The following is a 12,214-nucleotide window of genomic DNA, read 5'->3' as shown; positions in this document are numbered from 1 at the left end:
TGTCTCCCCTTGGGTTGTATTTCTGGTTTATACAAGACAGCAAGTCATCCTACTTACATGATTAGAAATCTCTCCTAATCTGCTCTACATTAAGGGGGTCAAAATGTTACAGGTGAAGGGATACATGGTCTGAGGCTTTAAAAAACATTTTTTTCCCCACAAAGAGTGGCTCTGAGTCTTTCACAGACATAGACTTGTTTGAGGTCTTTGGTCTTAAGAGTAGGTCCAAGGAGTGTCAATGTGTGCGGTTTGGGAGATAGGTCCTTCTCTCACTGGCTTCTGCTCTGCACTGTCAATTTCCTCAGTGTGAACTAGGTCTGCTTTTTTTGTTTGTTTGTTTGTTTTGTGTTGCTCCAGAAAATCCTGCTCTAGTCAAATTAAAAGTGGTCTTAAAGGGAAATCCTTGTTTGAGTGAGACAAAAGAGTGGGAAATGAATAGAAACCCCACCAATATGTGGCTAACGTCACATTTCACTAAACATTTTTTTTCCTCTCCAAAGATTCTTAATGAAAGTTTTGTGGTAATAACAGTTAGAAAGAGGTTGGTTGATATAACACTATGACTCCCCCACCCCCGAATATGTCCTAGTTCTGAGGACACTCTTATATTAAGCTTCCCAATTATCTTTTTGTTTGTGTCTGACTTAATTGATTTATAGTGGTTTTTTTTTCCTGTAAGCATGCTAATTCTCCTTGTTTTCTCAGTATTTGTCTTGATCCCCAGGTGATCACCAGGTATAGTGGTTATGTGTTTTGGCTTACGAACTACAAGTCCAGAAGTTCAAAACCACCAACTGCTCCTTGGTAGAAAGATGAAGCTTTCTACTTCCATGAAGAGCTACATTCTCAGAAATCCACAGGGGCATTTCTACCTTGTCCTACTTCCTATGAGGGTCACTATGCATCAGAACCAATTCAATAGCAGTGAGTTTGAGGGAGGCTACCTTGGTGGAAGCTTTTAAAAATGTCCTAATGTTTTCTAAGCATTCACCAATATAAGGCCGACACAGTGAGATCCAACACACATTCAGATGTTGGCCTTTTAAATAACGTGTTATGCTTTGTGGACTCTCTCTGGCTCCATCTGCCACCTAGGGTGGCACAAGGGGTTAATGCACTCAACTGCTGCCTTAATTGCAAATACAAATGGGAACTCAAGATAGGACATTTAGGAGACATGGAGTTTATGTTAAGAGGAGGGTACCCTTTGGGAAGGGAAGGTGAGACTGATTGCATAACTTAGAGACTGTCGTTGGTGTATCTGACTTGCACGTGCAGAAATGGCTAAAGTGGTATGTGTTTCTATGGCATATAGCAGCAACAAGGACAAAAAAACAAATGATGAAAGTATGAAAGAAACCACTCGGGAGCATATTCCTATGCTCACCCCTGGAGTTAGGACACACTCCCAAGCCAGTGTCAGCATACCTTTGACTTTCCTCTTTAAAAATACAGGAAGCTATGCAATTCAAAAAGTTATATACGGTGTCCACCTCATGTACAGTTATTTCAGTAGATGTTGCTATGTAATTTCCTTTATTTTTCCTTGACGGTACAGTTACAGTTTTGTCATTAACTTTCTGTACTTATTTGGTAAGTAAGTCAAGGTCGTGTCTGGAAAAGTTTCAGATCACGTGTTTTATTTTATTTATTTTGTAGAACTCTACGGGACCAACTTCTTAACACACAACCAGTTAAACCCATGCATTCATCTGAAACCACTAATGTGACACCGTTTTCGCCAAACGGAAGTGGCAAAGAGCATGACGGTTAGTTCAGGCGTGATTAGATTAGATTCCAATTTATTATTTCAAATTAAATACACCAAGAGTTAATCAGCAGTTGCTTTTGGTTTTCTTTATTGTTTCATTCTAAACTTGAATATTTAGCCCTTAATCTCCATTTCAACATCCAAATAATATATTTTTTCTTCTTTGCGTTACTTAGATTTATTTTGCTTTAATTAAAATAGTTTGATTTAAAAACTGAATGCTAATTCAGTGTGATCAGGGAACGTGAGAGTGTTTGTATCTTTCTGTGGATAGCCAGTCTGTTGTTGGTTATACTACTTTAAAGAAAGACTATTGATATTGTCAGTTAACATGTATCCTTCGATAATGTTTTCTAATCTTATTTTCTAGTTCTGGTGACCAAAGTACAGCACCCAGCTCTTTTTCTACCTGTAGAAGAATTAAAAATAGAGAGACCTGAACAGTCTCTGAAGATAGTAGAACTGGATGATGTGAGTGCATAATGATCATTTACATTTCTGAACTCATGGGAAATTAATCATGTATATTTTCAGCTACATATTACTTTCAATAGTTATTTTTCATAATTCTATACAGTTTAATAGGAAACTTTCACATGTTTTAATTTAGGCAAACTCAGAGAAAAATGAGGGCCATTTTAAAAGTATTGTATTAGGGTTCCAGCGCATATATATTGGATTCATTGCAAATATGATGTGTTTAGGCATGTTCTTGTGCTCCGTGGGTGGCTGCAGTTGTTATCTCAGTAATATATTTATCTTAGTTTCCGTAATGTGGCTTCAAAAAGGATACTATGAGCCATGGTGTGTGTGTGTGTGTGTGTGTATCAGAGTAATATTAAACATTTAACAAAACTCAAGTCAACAGCTTCCCAAATCATTAAAACTCCTTGGAAATCAAGGATCCATTTTTAAATGGATCAAGTGTTTAAGGAAAAGTTAGGAAGACCTCAAAGATGAGCCAAGTAAGGGAAAATCCTCAACACTGATCCATGGAGAAACCGTGCCGGAAGTCTAGAAATTGGTGGAATAAGACCATGGACATACCATGCAAAATCTACTGAAGATGAGATCTCACAAGGTTCAGTATTTTAAAAATTTAAGTGAACATCTTGGTCTCAGCAAACTTTCAGTTTGAGAGGGACCTAAAATATTGTGTGAAGATCAACTAAGTCAAAGATGCAATCAAGATCAAAGGCAATGAAAGTGGTTTTATGAGATAAATCTTAACTGGAAGCCAATGTTGGATTTATCAATATGATCTAGAGAGCAAGGTCTAATCAAAATAATGGCTTCATATGGGATCTGACGGATAAATTAAATTCAGGGTCTGATAATTCAGCTCAAAAGGTAGTGATTACTATTTTGAAAACTGGATAGGGACTGTCTTCATGGATTTTTTTCAAAGGATACAGGATGACATCAGGACTCTTATGAAGAAGTTTTCTTGTTTGTTTTTTTCACTGTAAAACTGCACTGATGAGGAAAACGTTCAGGAAATTGCATAACAGTTTTTTCCACCGCAGGACTGCACCTTCCCCTTCTTCATGGGTAGCCAGGACTGCTCTTTGAGAATTTCATTGGGAAGCCTGACCCCATCCATCCTACAGTTCCCATCTTGCTCCTTCAGATAGCTTTTTGTTTCCCAAACTCAAAGAGCGTTTAAAAGGAACAGGACTGGAATCCCTAGAGGACACCAAGCTACCGTTTTCGTGTGTGAATATGAGAACACTGGATTCTTCAGGGCAGTGTTAGAAAGGTGGAGACACGGGCTCAGAAGCACAGACCTCATGGAGGATGTGCTGAGCACTAATAGCTTCACTTTTTTTGTATTTTTGCTTAATAAATGTTTCTATGATTTTGTAGCAGTTAGTTCGACGGATCTCCTACAACAGAGTGTTATTTTTATGTGGAGTTTAAATTTATTAGCAGAATTAATGTTTTGTCATAAGGGAGTTATAAAGTTACTTTACTATTTTGACTTGTAGGAATGTAATTTGATACAATCAATTTAGTTCTTTATGTTTCCAGACCTTTTAACAAAAGTAAGTCTTGTTACATGATGTCTAGTTAATAACATTGACATATAAATTTAGTTTCTTGAATGCCATTTAAAATTATTCCCTAGTTAAGGAAGAACTCATATTTAAGATTGAAGAGATATAGTATAATAATAAAATAACGGTAAAATAATATTACCTTGAATGTGCCTATCTCGTCTTTCATTAAGCAGAATTATTAGCTACAGTTTGTTTAAGGTATAACAAACTCAGTATATTTCTAACTTTCTAGCTAGTATATCTTATTCTACAAATTTCTCTCACTAGTTTTAACATGCATTAACTGGAGGAAATGCCTCTCTTTCCTGTTTAGGCTGATGACTTCTACTGTGTGGTTTTATCTGTTTTTGTTTGTTTTTTGGTTAGGGTTCGGATTAGCAAAAACAAATTTCAAATTTATTTTTATTTTCGAAAATATGTAGATCAAAATGTATACAATTCAACAGTGTCTACATACGCAGTTTAGTGACATTGACTGCATCCTTGGAGTAGTGTGACCATTCTCAACTTCCTTTTCTGAATCTCGCTGGCATCAAGTCATTCTAACTCACCGAGATCCTGTCGGATGAGGTGGACTGCACCTGTGAGCTTCTAAGACTGTAACGCTTTTTATTTATTTATTTTTAATCATTTCCCTGGGCGCTCTTACAATTCTTCTAATAATCAATACATCAATTGCATCAAGCATTTTTGTACATATGTTGCCATAATAATTTTCTAAACAATTACTTTCGATTTGAGCCATTGGTATCAGCTCTTCTTTTTTTCCCCTCCCTTCCCCCATCCCACCCGCGTGATCCCTTGACAAGTTATAATTATTTTCTTATCTTACACTGACCACTGTTTCACTTCACCCATATTTTTGTTGTTCATTCCCCTGGGGTGGAGGTAATGTGTTATGTGTCAATCACTATGATCAGTTCCCCCTTCCTCCCCTCTTCTCCCCATCCCCGCCCCCCCCACCTTCCCCTTACCCTCCTGGTATCACTACTCCCATTTCTGCTCCTGAGGGGTTTATCTGACCTGGATTCTGTGTATCCTGAGGCCTTATCTTTACCAGTGTCCATGCTCTGATCTAGCCAGAACTGAAAGGCAGGCCTGGGGTCTTGATAGTGAGGGATGAGGTTGTCTCAGAGAACCAGAGGAATATCGTGTGTTTCATTAGTGTGATCCTGTGCCCTGGTTGACTCATTCCTTCCTTGTGACACTTCAGGAAGACCCCTCTTTCTCCTGAGGGGTGGATGGTGGTCTTGAACAACTGACTTTGTGGTTAGCAGCCAGATCCATAACCACTATGCCACCAGGACTCCTCCCTTCTCTGCGTTGTTCCTTATAAATGTATTGCTTGTTATGGTTCTGCTTAATCTTTTGAGTTGCTGTTGTCAATTTGACCCCATATAAATAGATCTTGAAAGAGCATCGTGCAGGCATTCTTTATTAATAAAGCTAAATTAATGGTTGGTTAAAAAAAATCCCTTTAAGGAATATTTAAAATTTCAGGTTTAAAGATTAGGGTAAGGCAGATTCTTAAATTTCCTCTGCCTAAATTTGATTTGTTATAGACAAATAAATATACAGATATGTACACATTCATAAACACACATTTGTGCACACTTGTATTCATTAAAATTGTTGATACAGTAAATCAGAGAATTAAAAAACCTTAATTGCTGATCTACTTTGCACTTAGTACATGCATAATAAAATACAAGTTGTCGTTGTTGTTTGCAAGTCTGGTAATAGTAATAAAATGGGTGACACAGCAGCCAGTGCCCTTAGTCGATACCTGCTGAATTTGTTGAGTTCTTGTAGCACTCATGTTCTTTGGCATATAACTGAAGAGTTCATGAAATTATTTGTACTAGGAAAATATACTAAATAGCATGCACAAGTTATCTGACTGATAAATGCTATATTTATTAAACATGTTAATATTTTGAACATATTTTAAGAACGCTTATGAAGAGGACTTTGAAGATTCAGGAAATGCTGTGTCTTATAAGGTTGAATTACCTGATGTAGACAGTACAAACTGGTAAGTTTTTTCTAATTCACTTTGGATGTTTACTTAAAACCCACAAAAAACTCACTCTAACCGAAAAATTCATGGTGTCAAAATTATCTGACTTTACTGTAAGAATATGTTTACTTTAGTCAAGCTTTAATTTATATTTGTCAATATTGAGTATTTAGAATATTACATAAAATGTTATATTCTTCCTCTTACTAAATATTTGGATTATTAAATACTAAATACTTCTGCACTAAAGAATTGCAGTTATTTGAAATACTTGGTGAACTCTGATATGTTTCATAAGATTTCTGTTTTTCTTTTCTCCAAAGATACTTTTTGGGTTTACCTCATTTTGTTCTGTATGAATGCTGACAAAAAAAGTCATATGAATATTTAGGTTGAGAGGGAAAAAGAGCTCCTAAGTTATACTTTACTTTTAGGCGTCTTTATAACTATTATATAGAGGTTAGTCATTTTCAGTAGAAACCTATCTGGTTTCATCTATTAATAATGCTAAATATTAGCTCCAATTCCAGTTCCTAGTCATTTTTTGGAGAACATATTACATTGCTGAAATTTTAGTTATGATCTCAGGTGTTTGAGCCACAAATCAGTAAATTGGCTACCCAGGGGACTAGTTCGCACTTAGTTCCTATGCCAAGTCTGTGTTTATATGGTCAGATCAATTTATGGCCTTATTTGTATTTTGGAAGAACTATGTCCCTCAATCAGGGCCACAAGGGTGCAGTTGTTTATGTTTGAGGCTGCCAACCCCGAGGAGTGTTTTAAACCCACCAGCTGCTTCCCACCAGAGAGCTGAGGCAGGCTGCTGTCCCCTGAGATTTCCCGTGACCTCTAGGAAACCCTCGGAAGCAGCTCTGCTATTCCTACAGTGCCATGGAATCAAATGGACTCAACGCTAATGGGTGTTTGGTGTGAGCCTAATTACACCTGGGGTGTCATTGTTAAAATGCTTAGCTGCTAAGTAAAAAAGAGGTTGGTGGTTCAAGCTCACCAGCCACACTCCAGGAGAAAGTTGTGACAGTATGCTTTGATCAAGATTTATACACTTGGAAACCGTGGGGTGATTCAGTTTGCCCTATAGAATAACTTTGAGTTACGGTCAGCATAATAGCAAAACAAGCCTAAGTAATACACTTATGTTCCCCAAACCTGTTAAGACACATAGACCCAGATATGTAGTAACAAATATGCTTTTAGCAGCAGGGTTTCGGCAGGGGACAAAATCTTGGTAAACAGATTCAAGCCAAACTCACAACTATGGGGTCATTTCTGACTCCTTGTGACCCTACAGGACAGGGTGGAAGTACACCTGTGGGTTTCTGGGACTTTAACTCTTTAACAGGAGTAGAAAGCCTCATCTTTTCCCCTCAGATCTCCTGGTGGTTTCGAAATGCTAACCCTGTGGTTATCAGTTCAATGCATAGCTAACTATACACCACAGAAGGGAATGAACAGCATTTCACTTCTCTAACCTGATTCTTCTTTATAAGTTATCACACTTGTCAGACTTGACCCCATGTACAGGATTTGAAAACACCACTGACTGGGGCTTGCCAATAGCTTTACCTATAGCTTAGGTTTGGAGGTGCCCCAAGAATTAATTTTATCTCCCTTCTGAAATTCAAAGTGAAAAAAGAGGACCTTTTTGGTTAGGCATAATATGTGAAATAGTTTTAGGGTTCTTTGTAGAGCTTATATAAATTCATTATTAAATATATTAATTCATAGAAAATGTTATTTAAATTGTAACTGTGCTTGAATATGGTAATCATTAAATATTGAAACTCTAATACTATATAATGGTTTTAAATTTTTATACTTCATGTATGAACATAGAATATGTTCTATATGTTACTAAAATGTTGATTTCATCAAGTTTCCATGAGCTTTAGTAATCATTTTTCATTTGGACAAAAAAGAATAAATAATATTAAATTTATTTCAGGATGTTTAAAATACAAACTTCAATTGAGATATTATGTCAAATTAGTTTCCTATAACTTTTTAATACTCATGGAACTATATAATTATAAATAGCTTAGAATGTAAGGTTAAAACAAATAGTGACCAATTATGAATAACCCTATTCTGTTTAAGCTTTATTTACATATGTTTTAATGACAGATATCTTGTACTCTATTTTTATTATTTCCTCCAACTCTATTTCTTTTGTTTTTTTACTGAACACGAAAGTTGGACATTGAATGATTATCAAAATATTAATTTTCCATATGGAAATAACCTCCATCCACATCATGTTTTCACTATGGGAAAAATAGATCTCTTAAATTTTTGTCTGACCACCAGCTCTTCAAATCACAGAGATAATTCAAAAGGTAAAATTTTATTAATTATTAATATCATTAGCAATGATTATTAGTATTATAGTCAAACCAATAGGTATTCTTGTTTCTTATGCTATTCATTTGAAAACCAGAAGTTTATAAAGTAGTTGACAATACGTACCTTCCTTACAAATGTGCTTTTTAGTCAATTAATGACAGTGCATGTGCTCAGAAGAAAGAGTAACCGTTATTGGCCCTATGAAAGAACAATATGGCCTGCACTTGCAATTAAGTGATCACATGGAAGAACTTACAATGACAAGAGTTTGATTGACATTTGTTGCCTTCCCTGGCATTGAACTTTTTCCAAACATATTCAAATAGGATGTGAAGTTTCACATTTGCGATAAAACCAAAAGCAAATTAAACCTCTTGTTTATACCCTACATATTTTATCACTGAGTTTCTTTGGGATCTGTAGACTATGGGCTCTAATCTGGTTTGAATTCCCAGTTAGTGAGATCATTATTTAAAGACAGTCACAGCACAGCAGCTTGTGTTCTGAGTCTTCCACCATTGTCACTGTGTGATTAATTTCTTAGCCCTCATTTTCCTAAATTAAAATTCAGGAACTAGATAGTTTTTTCAAGCTGATGCTTAAATATTATACTTGAGAGTCTAACTAGAATTTTAAGGGAAAATATAAACAAGTACATCATGTGTAAAGGATGTGTGAAATATTAGAGAAAGAACATTATTTTAAAATAACTAATTCTGAAACTGATAACCCCCTTCTGATGTGATAGTAGAAGGTAGGGGATAGCAATAAGCTTGTCTGACCAATGGCTCTTCATGTTGTAAAGATCATTCAAAAGGTAACCTTTGATTAATTATTAATATTATTAACCGTGCCACTGAATCGTTGCCAACTTTAAGCGACCCTCTAGGACAGGGTCAATTGCTCTTGTGAATTTCCGAGATGGTAATGCTTTGCGAGAGTACAAAGCCCAGTCTTTCTTCCTTAGGAATGGAGCACAGCACAAGTTTTATGAAACTGCATAGGATTTATAGCGCATGCTTATGAGTACTTTTTTCTGACCTATTAACATAATACTTCATTTCTCATCATACCTCTGCTGTTTAAGAGGTGACAGGAGTTGGGAATATGACTTCTAAGTGCTATGTGTAATTGCTGAGCTACAGGGAATGTTTGACTAAAATGAGTAAGTCCTTTGGGCTGAGGGCAGAATTTGCATTCATTTACATTCCATTGTTGTGATTGTTGACCCCAGCTCATAATGACCTTGCATGGTGGAGTACGACTTTGTGCAAGCAGATCTTCTTCAAGGCTAGTGCCTTCAAACCTGCAGTCTTTGGGTTAGCAGCTGAGCCCTTGATCATGGCACTACCAGGCCTCATTGTTGTCCCCTTAGCCTCAACTGTGTTATGTAGTCTATTTGTAAAGACACTATATTTCAGTAGAAAGAGAATCAGGAATAATGAAAGGAAGCTAGATGAAATCAGATAAATGTAGATGTACATTTATTTAAAGTGAAAGGAATACGTTAAAATAATTTGTTGGCATTCTCAATCGAGAACATCTGGACTAGTGTTTTACATTATTCACTATTCTTTACAATCACCTGGAGTGCCTAGGGAAAAGAAAAAGAAAAACAGACCAATGTCTGATTCTTCCTCCCAGACTCTGATTTAATTGGTTTGGGGTCAGGCCCCTGCACCGACAGTCTTAAAGAGCTCCTTTAGATGGTTCCATTGTGCAGCCAGGTTGAAACCCAGTGATCTAAACCAAGTGATTTATTTAAAGCAGGCATAATGAGGTGGGTGACTAATAAAATCGAGCTCATTTTGTTGCTTTCCAGAGGCAGGTGTTTCAGCTTCTACAGCGCCTGTGCCCTCTCTGCTGCCACTCTGTCATCTGGCAGATTTTCCTTGCCCTCCTCTCCTCATCTCTAGGCAGGCAGGCTGGGGGAGAGAGGTGGGAGTGGCACTCAGGTACCCTCTGCGTCGCTTCTCCCGAATTGCTGTTGTAAAATCAGAGTGGCAGGGAGAGTGGGAAAGTAGGAAGTAGGAGAAGGTGAAATAAAATTTACATCCATTTCAAGATTTCACGGTAAAATAAAAGCTCGCCTTCCTGCATTAGTCTAACTCATTAAGATTTGACTGTATAAATAAATGTGATTATCATTCTTTGTATAAGGAAGATAAAGCATATTTTAACACTGAAGCTTCCACATTGGAATTTATTGACATGTATCTATCTCATAGAACTTTAGGTCTATGGAGTGTGTTGATCTATTTACTTGTTTACATATGTTGATTTGCATTTGCAAATATATGTTTTCAACAGCAGGAACTGCAAGTATAGATTGTGACAGCGTAGCTGATCCTGGTGTTTCTTCTCCTGGCGTTGGAATAATGGAGGAAAACAGCTTCTGTGGAAAAAGTTTAACAAAGGAATGGCTAGATAAAGGAAGCTATGAAAAGTCTGCTCATTCCTGCACACGGTTTGAGAGTAAGAATTCTTTGCCAAGTACAGATTTTGAAGAACTTTCCATTAAGGAGTTATTATCTCAAGACATCAAAGAATCTCTGGACCTTAGCAATCTGCATGAGAAGCCATGCGCACAAGATTCTAAAGCTACTGAATCACAATTGGTAAATTCCTGTTATGTTCATCAAATTACAACATTTTATAAGAAATTTCTTAAGATTTCATATTTACACAAAACCCTATTATATGTTCTTTTTATTGAAATTAAAATGTGATTCCTTATATTATCATGTGATAATGGAAGAGGGTGACTTCTATGGGAAGATGTTAATGACTTATTGGACAAATTCTAATATGGTAAATGCCATTCTAATAAATGGTTTTCTGTGACTAATAGTATGTCAAACCCCACCTCATGAACCACAGTAAAAGTGCTGTTACTGTTCTAATTGCTATTCATTTTTATGAATAATTCAGTATAATAAATCCTCTTTCTAGCTCTTTCTTCTAATATAGTCACTGGGTAAATGAAAGGTATGCTGATATGAAGGGAGAATGAGTGTCTGTTACTTAATTTAATTGTAAGTTGAAGCATATAAGTTTATATGGACTATGGCTAGCATTTTTGCTTATTTTTAGTGGAAAAATAGTAAAGTAGCTCATTATTGCCATTAAAAACATATTTGAAATTTTGTATTATATAACAAACATCTGAAGTAATCATTACCAGTAATACTACATCCTTTGGAAATGAGGCAAATAAACATTTTTCTTCACTTCAAAAATTCCCAAAGGTGCCTAAATTGAAGGGTGACACCCCCCCACCCCCACTTCAAAATAAAAGAACAAATACTTGAGCAGCTGATAGTTCTGCTTGGTAGATTGGATTTCTGTATCCATTTTATGCCATCTCAGATATCCATGTGAGCTGAGAAAATGGACCTCTGCCAACTGTTTAGACCACGAAAAGCCTGCCCAGTCTCCAAACGACTGTCCTGGATAAAATGACCCTGGGTATAGAAGGGTGAAAGGAAGCTGACTTCCGCTTGGGATCTGAGTTGGATAAATAAACGATCTTGCCTGGAAAAATGCGATTATTTGGCTTTCATTGGCAAGAATACAATGTCAACCACTGAACCAGACCAGGGCCAACTCTGGAACAGCCTTTCCATCGCTCATATGAAGATCTGGATTAAAGCCGAGGACCATTAAGACAAGGCCATATGAGCCAAAATGCAGCCTTGAGCATATCCCGCCAAATTCAAAATCATCTCAAGAGCAGATTTGACACATCGGACATTAGTGACAGATGATCCGATGAGCTGTGGGGGGACATCAAGAAAAGCATTAATGAAGAAAGCAAAAAGTAAATAAAAAGCAAGAAAAAATGAAAAGGTCAAAGTGGATATCTAAAGAGACTCTTAACCATGCTCCTAATTATAGAGTAGCTAAGCAAATGGAAGAAATGTTGACATCAAATGACCAAACAGAATAAAATGAAGTAAAATATTAAAATGAAATATACAAAGACCTCGTGTCAGGACCCCC

At 36.5% G+C, this 12,214-nt stretch overlaps 1 protein-coding gene across 1 annotated transcript in view; it reads left to right on the top strand.

Moving 5' to 3' along the window:
• Window positions 1–12,214, top strand: part of ZBBX (zinc finger B-box domain containing) — a 154,526-nt gene that overhangs the window by 112,612 nt on the left and 29,700 nt on the right. Inside the window, exons 10-14 of the mRNA XM_045297668.1 lie at window positions 1,660–1,769; window positions 2,142–2,242; window positions 5,784–5,866; window positions 8,096–8,205; window positions 10,523–10,830. Of these exons, the coding sequence (XP_045153603.1) occupies window positions 1,660–1,769; window positions 2,142–2,242; window positions 5,784–5,866; window positions 8,096–8,205; window positions 10,523–10,830 (712 nt within the window). The remainder of the gene's footprint in view (window positions 1–1,659; window positions 1,770–2,141; window positions 2,243–5,783; window positions 5,867–8,095; window positions 8,206–10,522; window positions 10,831–12,214) is intronic.

This window comes from Echinops telfairi, unplaced genomic scaffold (assembly GCF_000313985.2).
Source record: "Echinops telfairi isolate 266 unplaced genomic scaffold, ASM31398v2 ScPeMD7_7420;HRSCAF=8458, whole genome shotgun sequence".
Lineage (NCBI taxonomy): Eukaryota > Metazoa > Chordata > Mammalia > Afrosoricida > Tenrecidae > Echinops > Echinops telfairi.
Note: the sequence above shows the minus strand (reverse complement) of the source record. Positions and strands in the feature narration are given on the sequence as shown.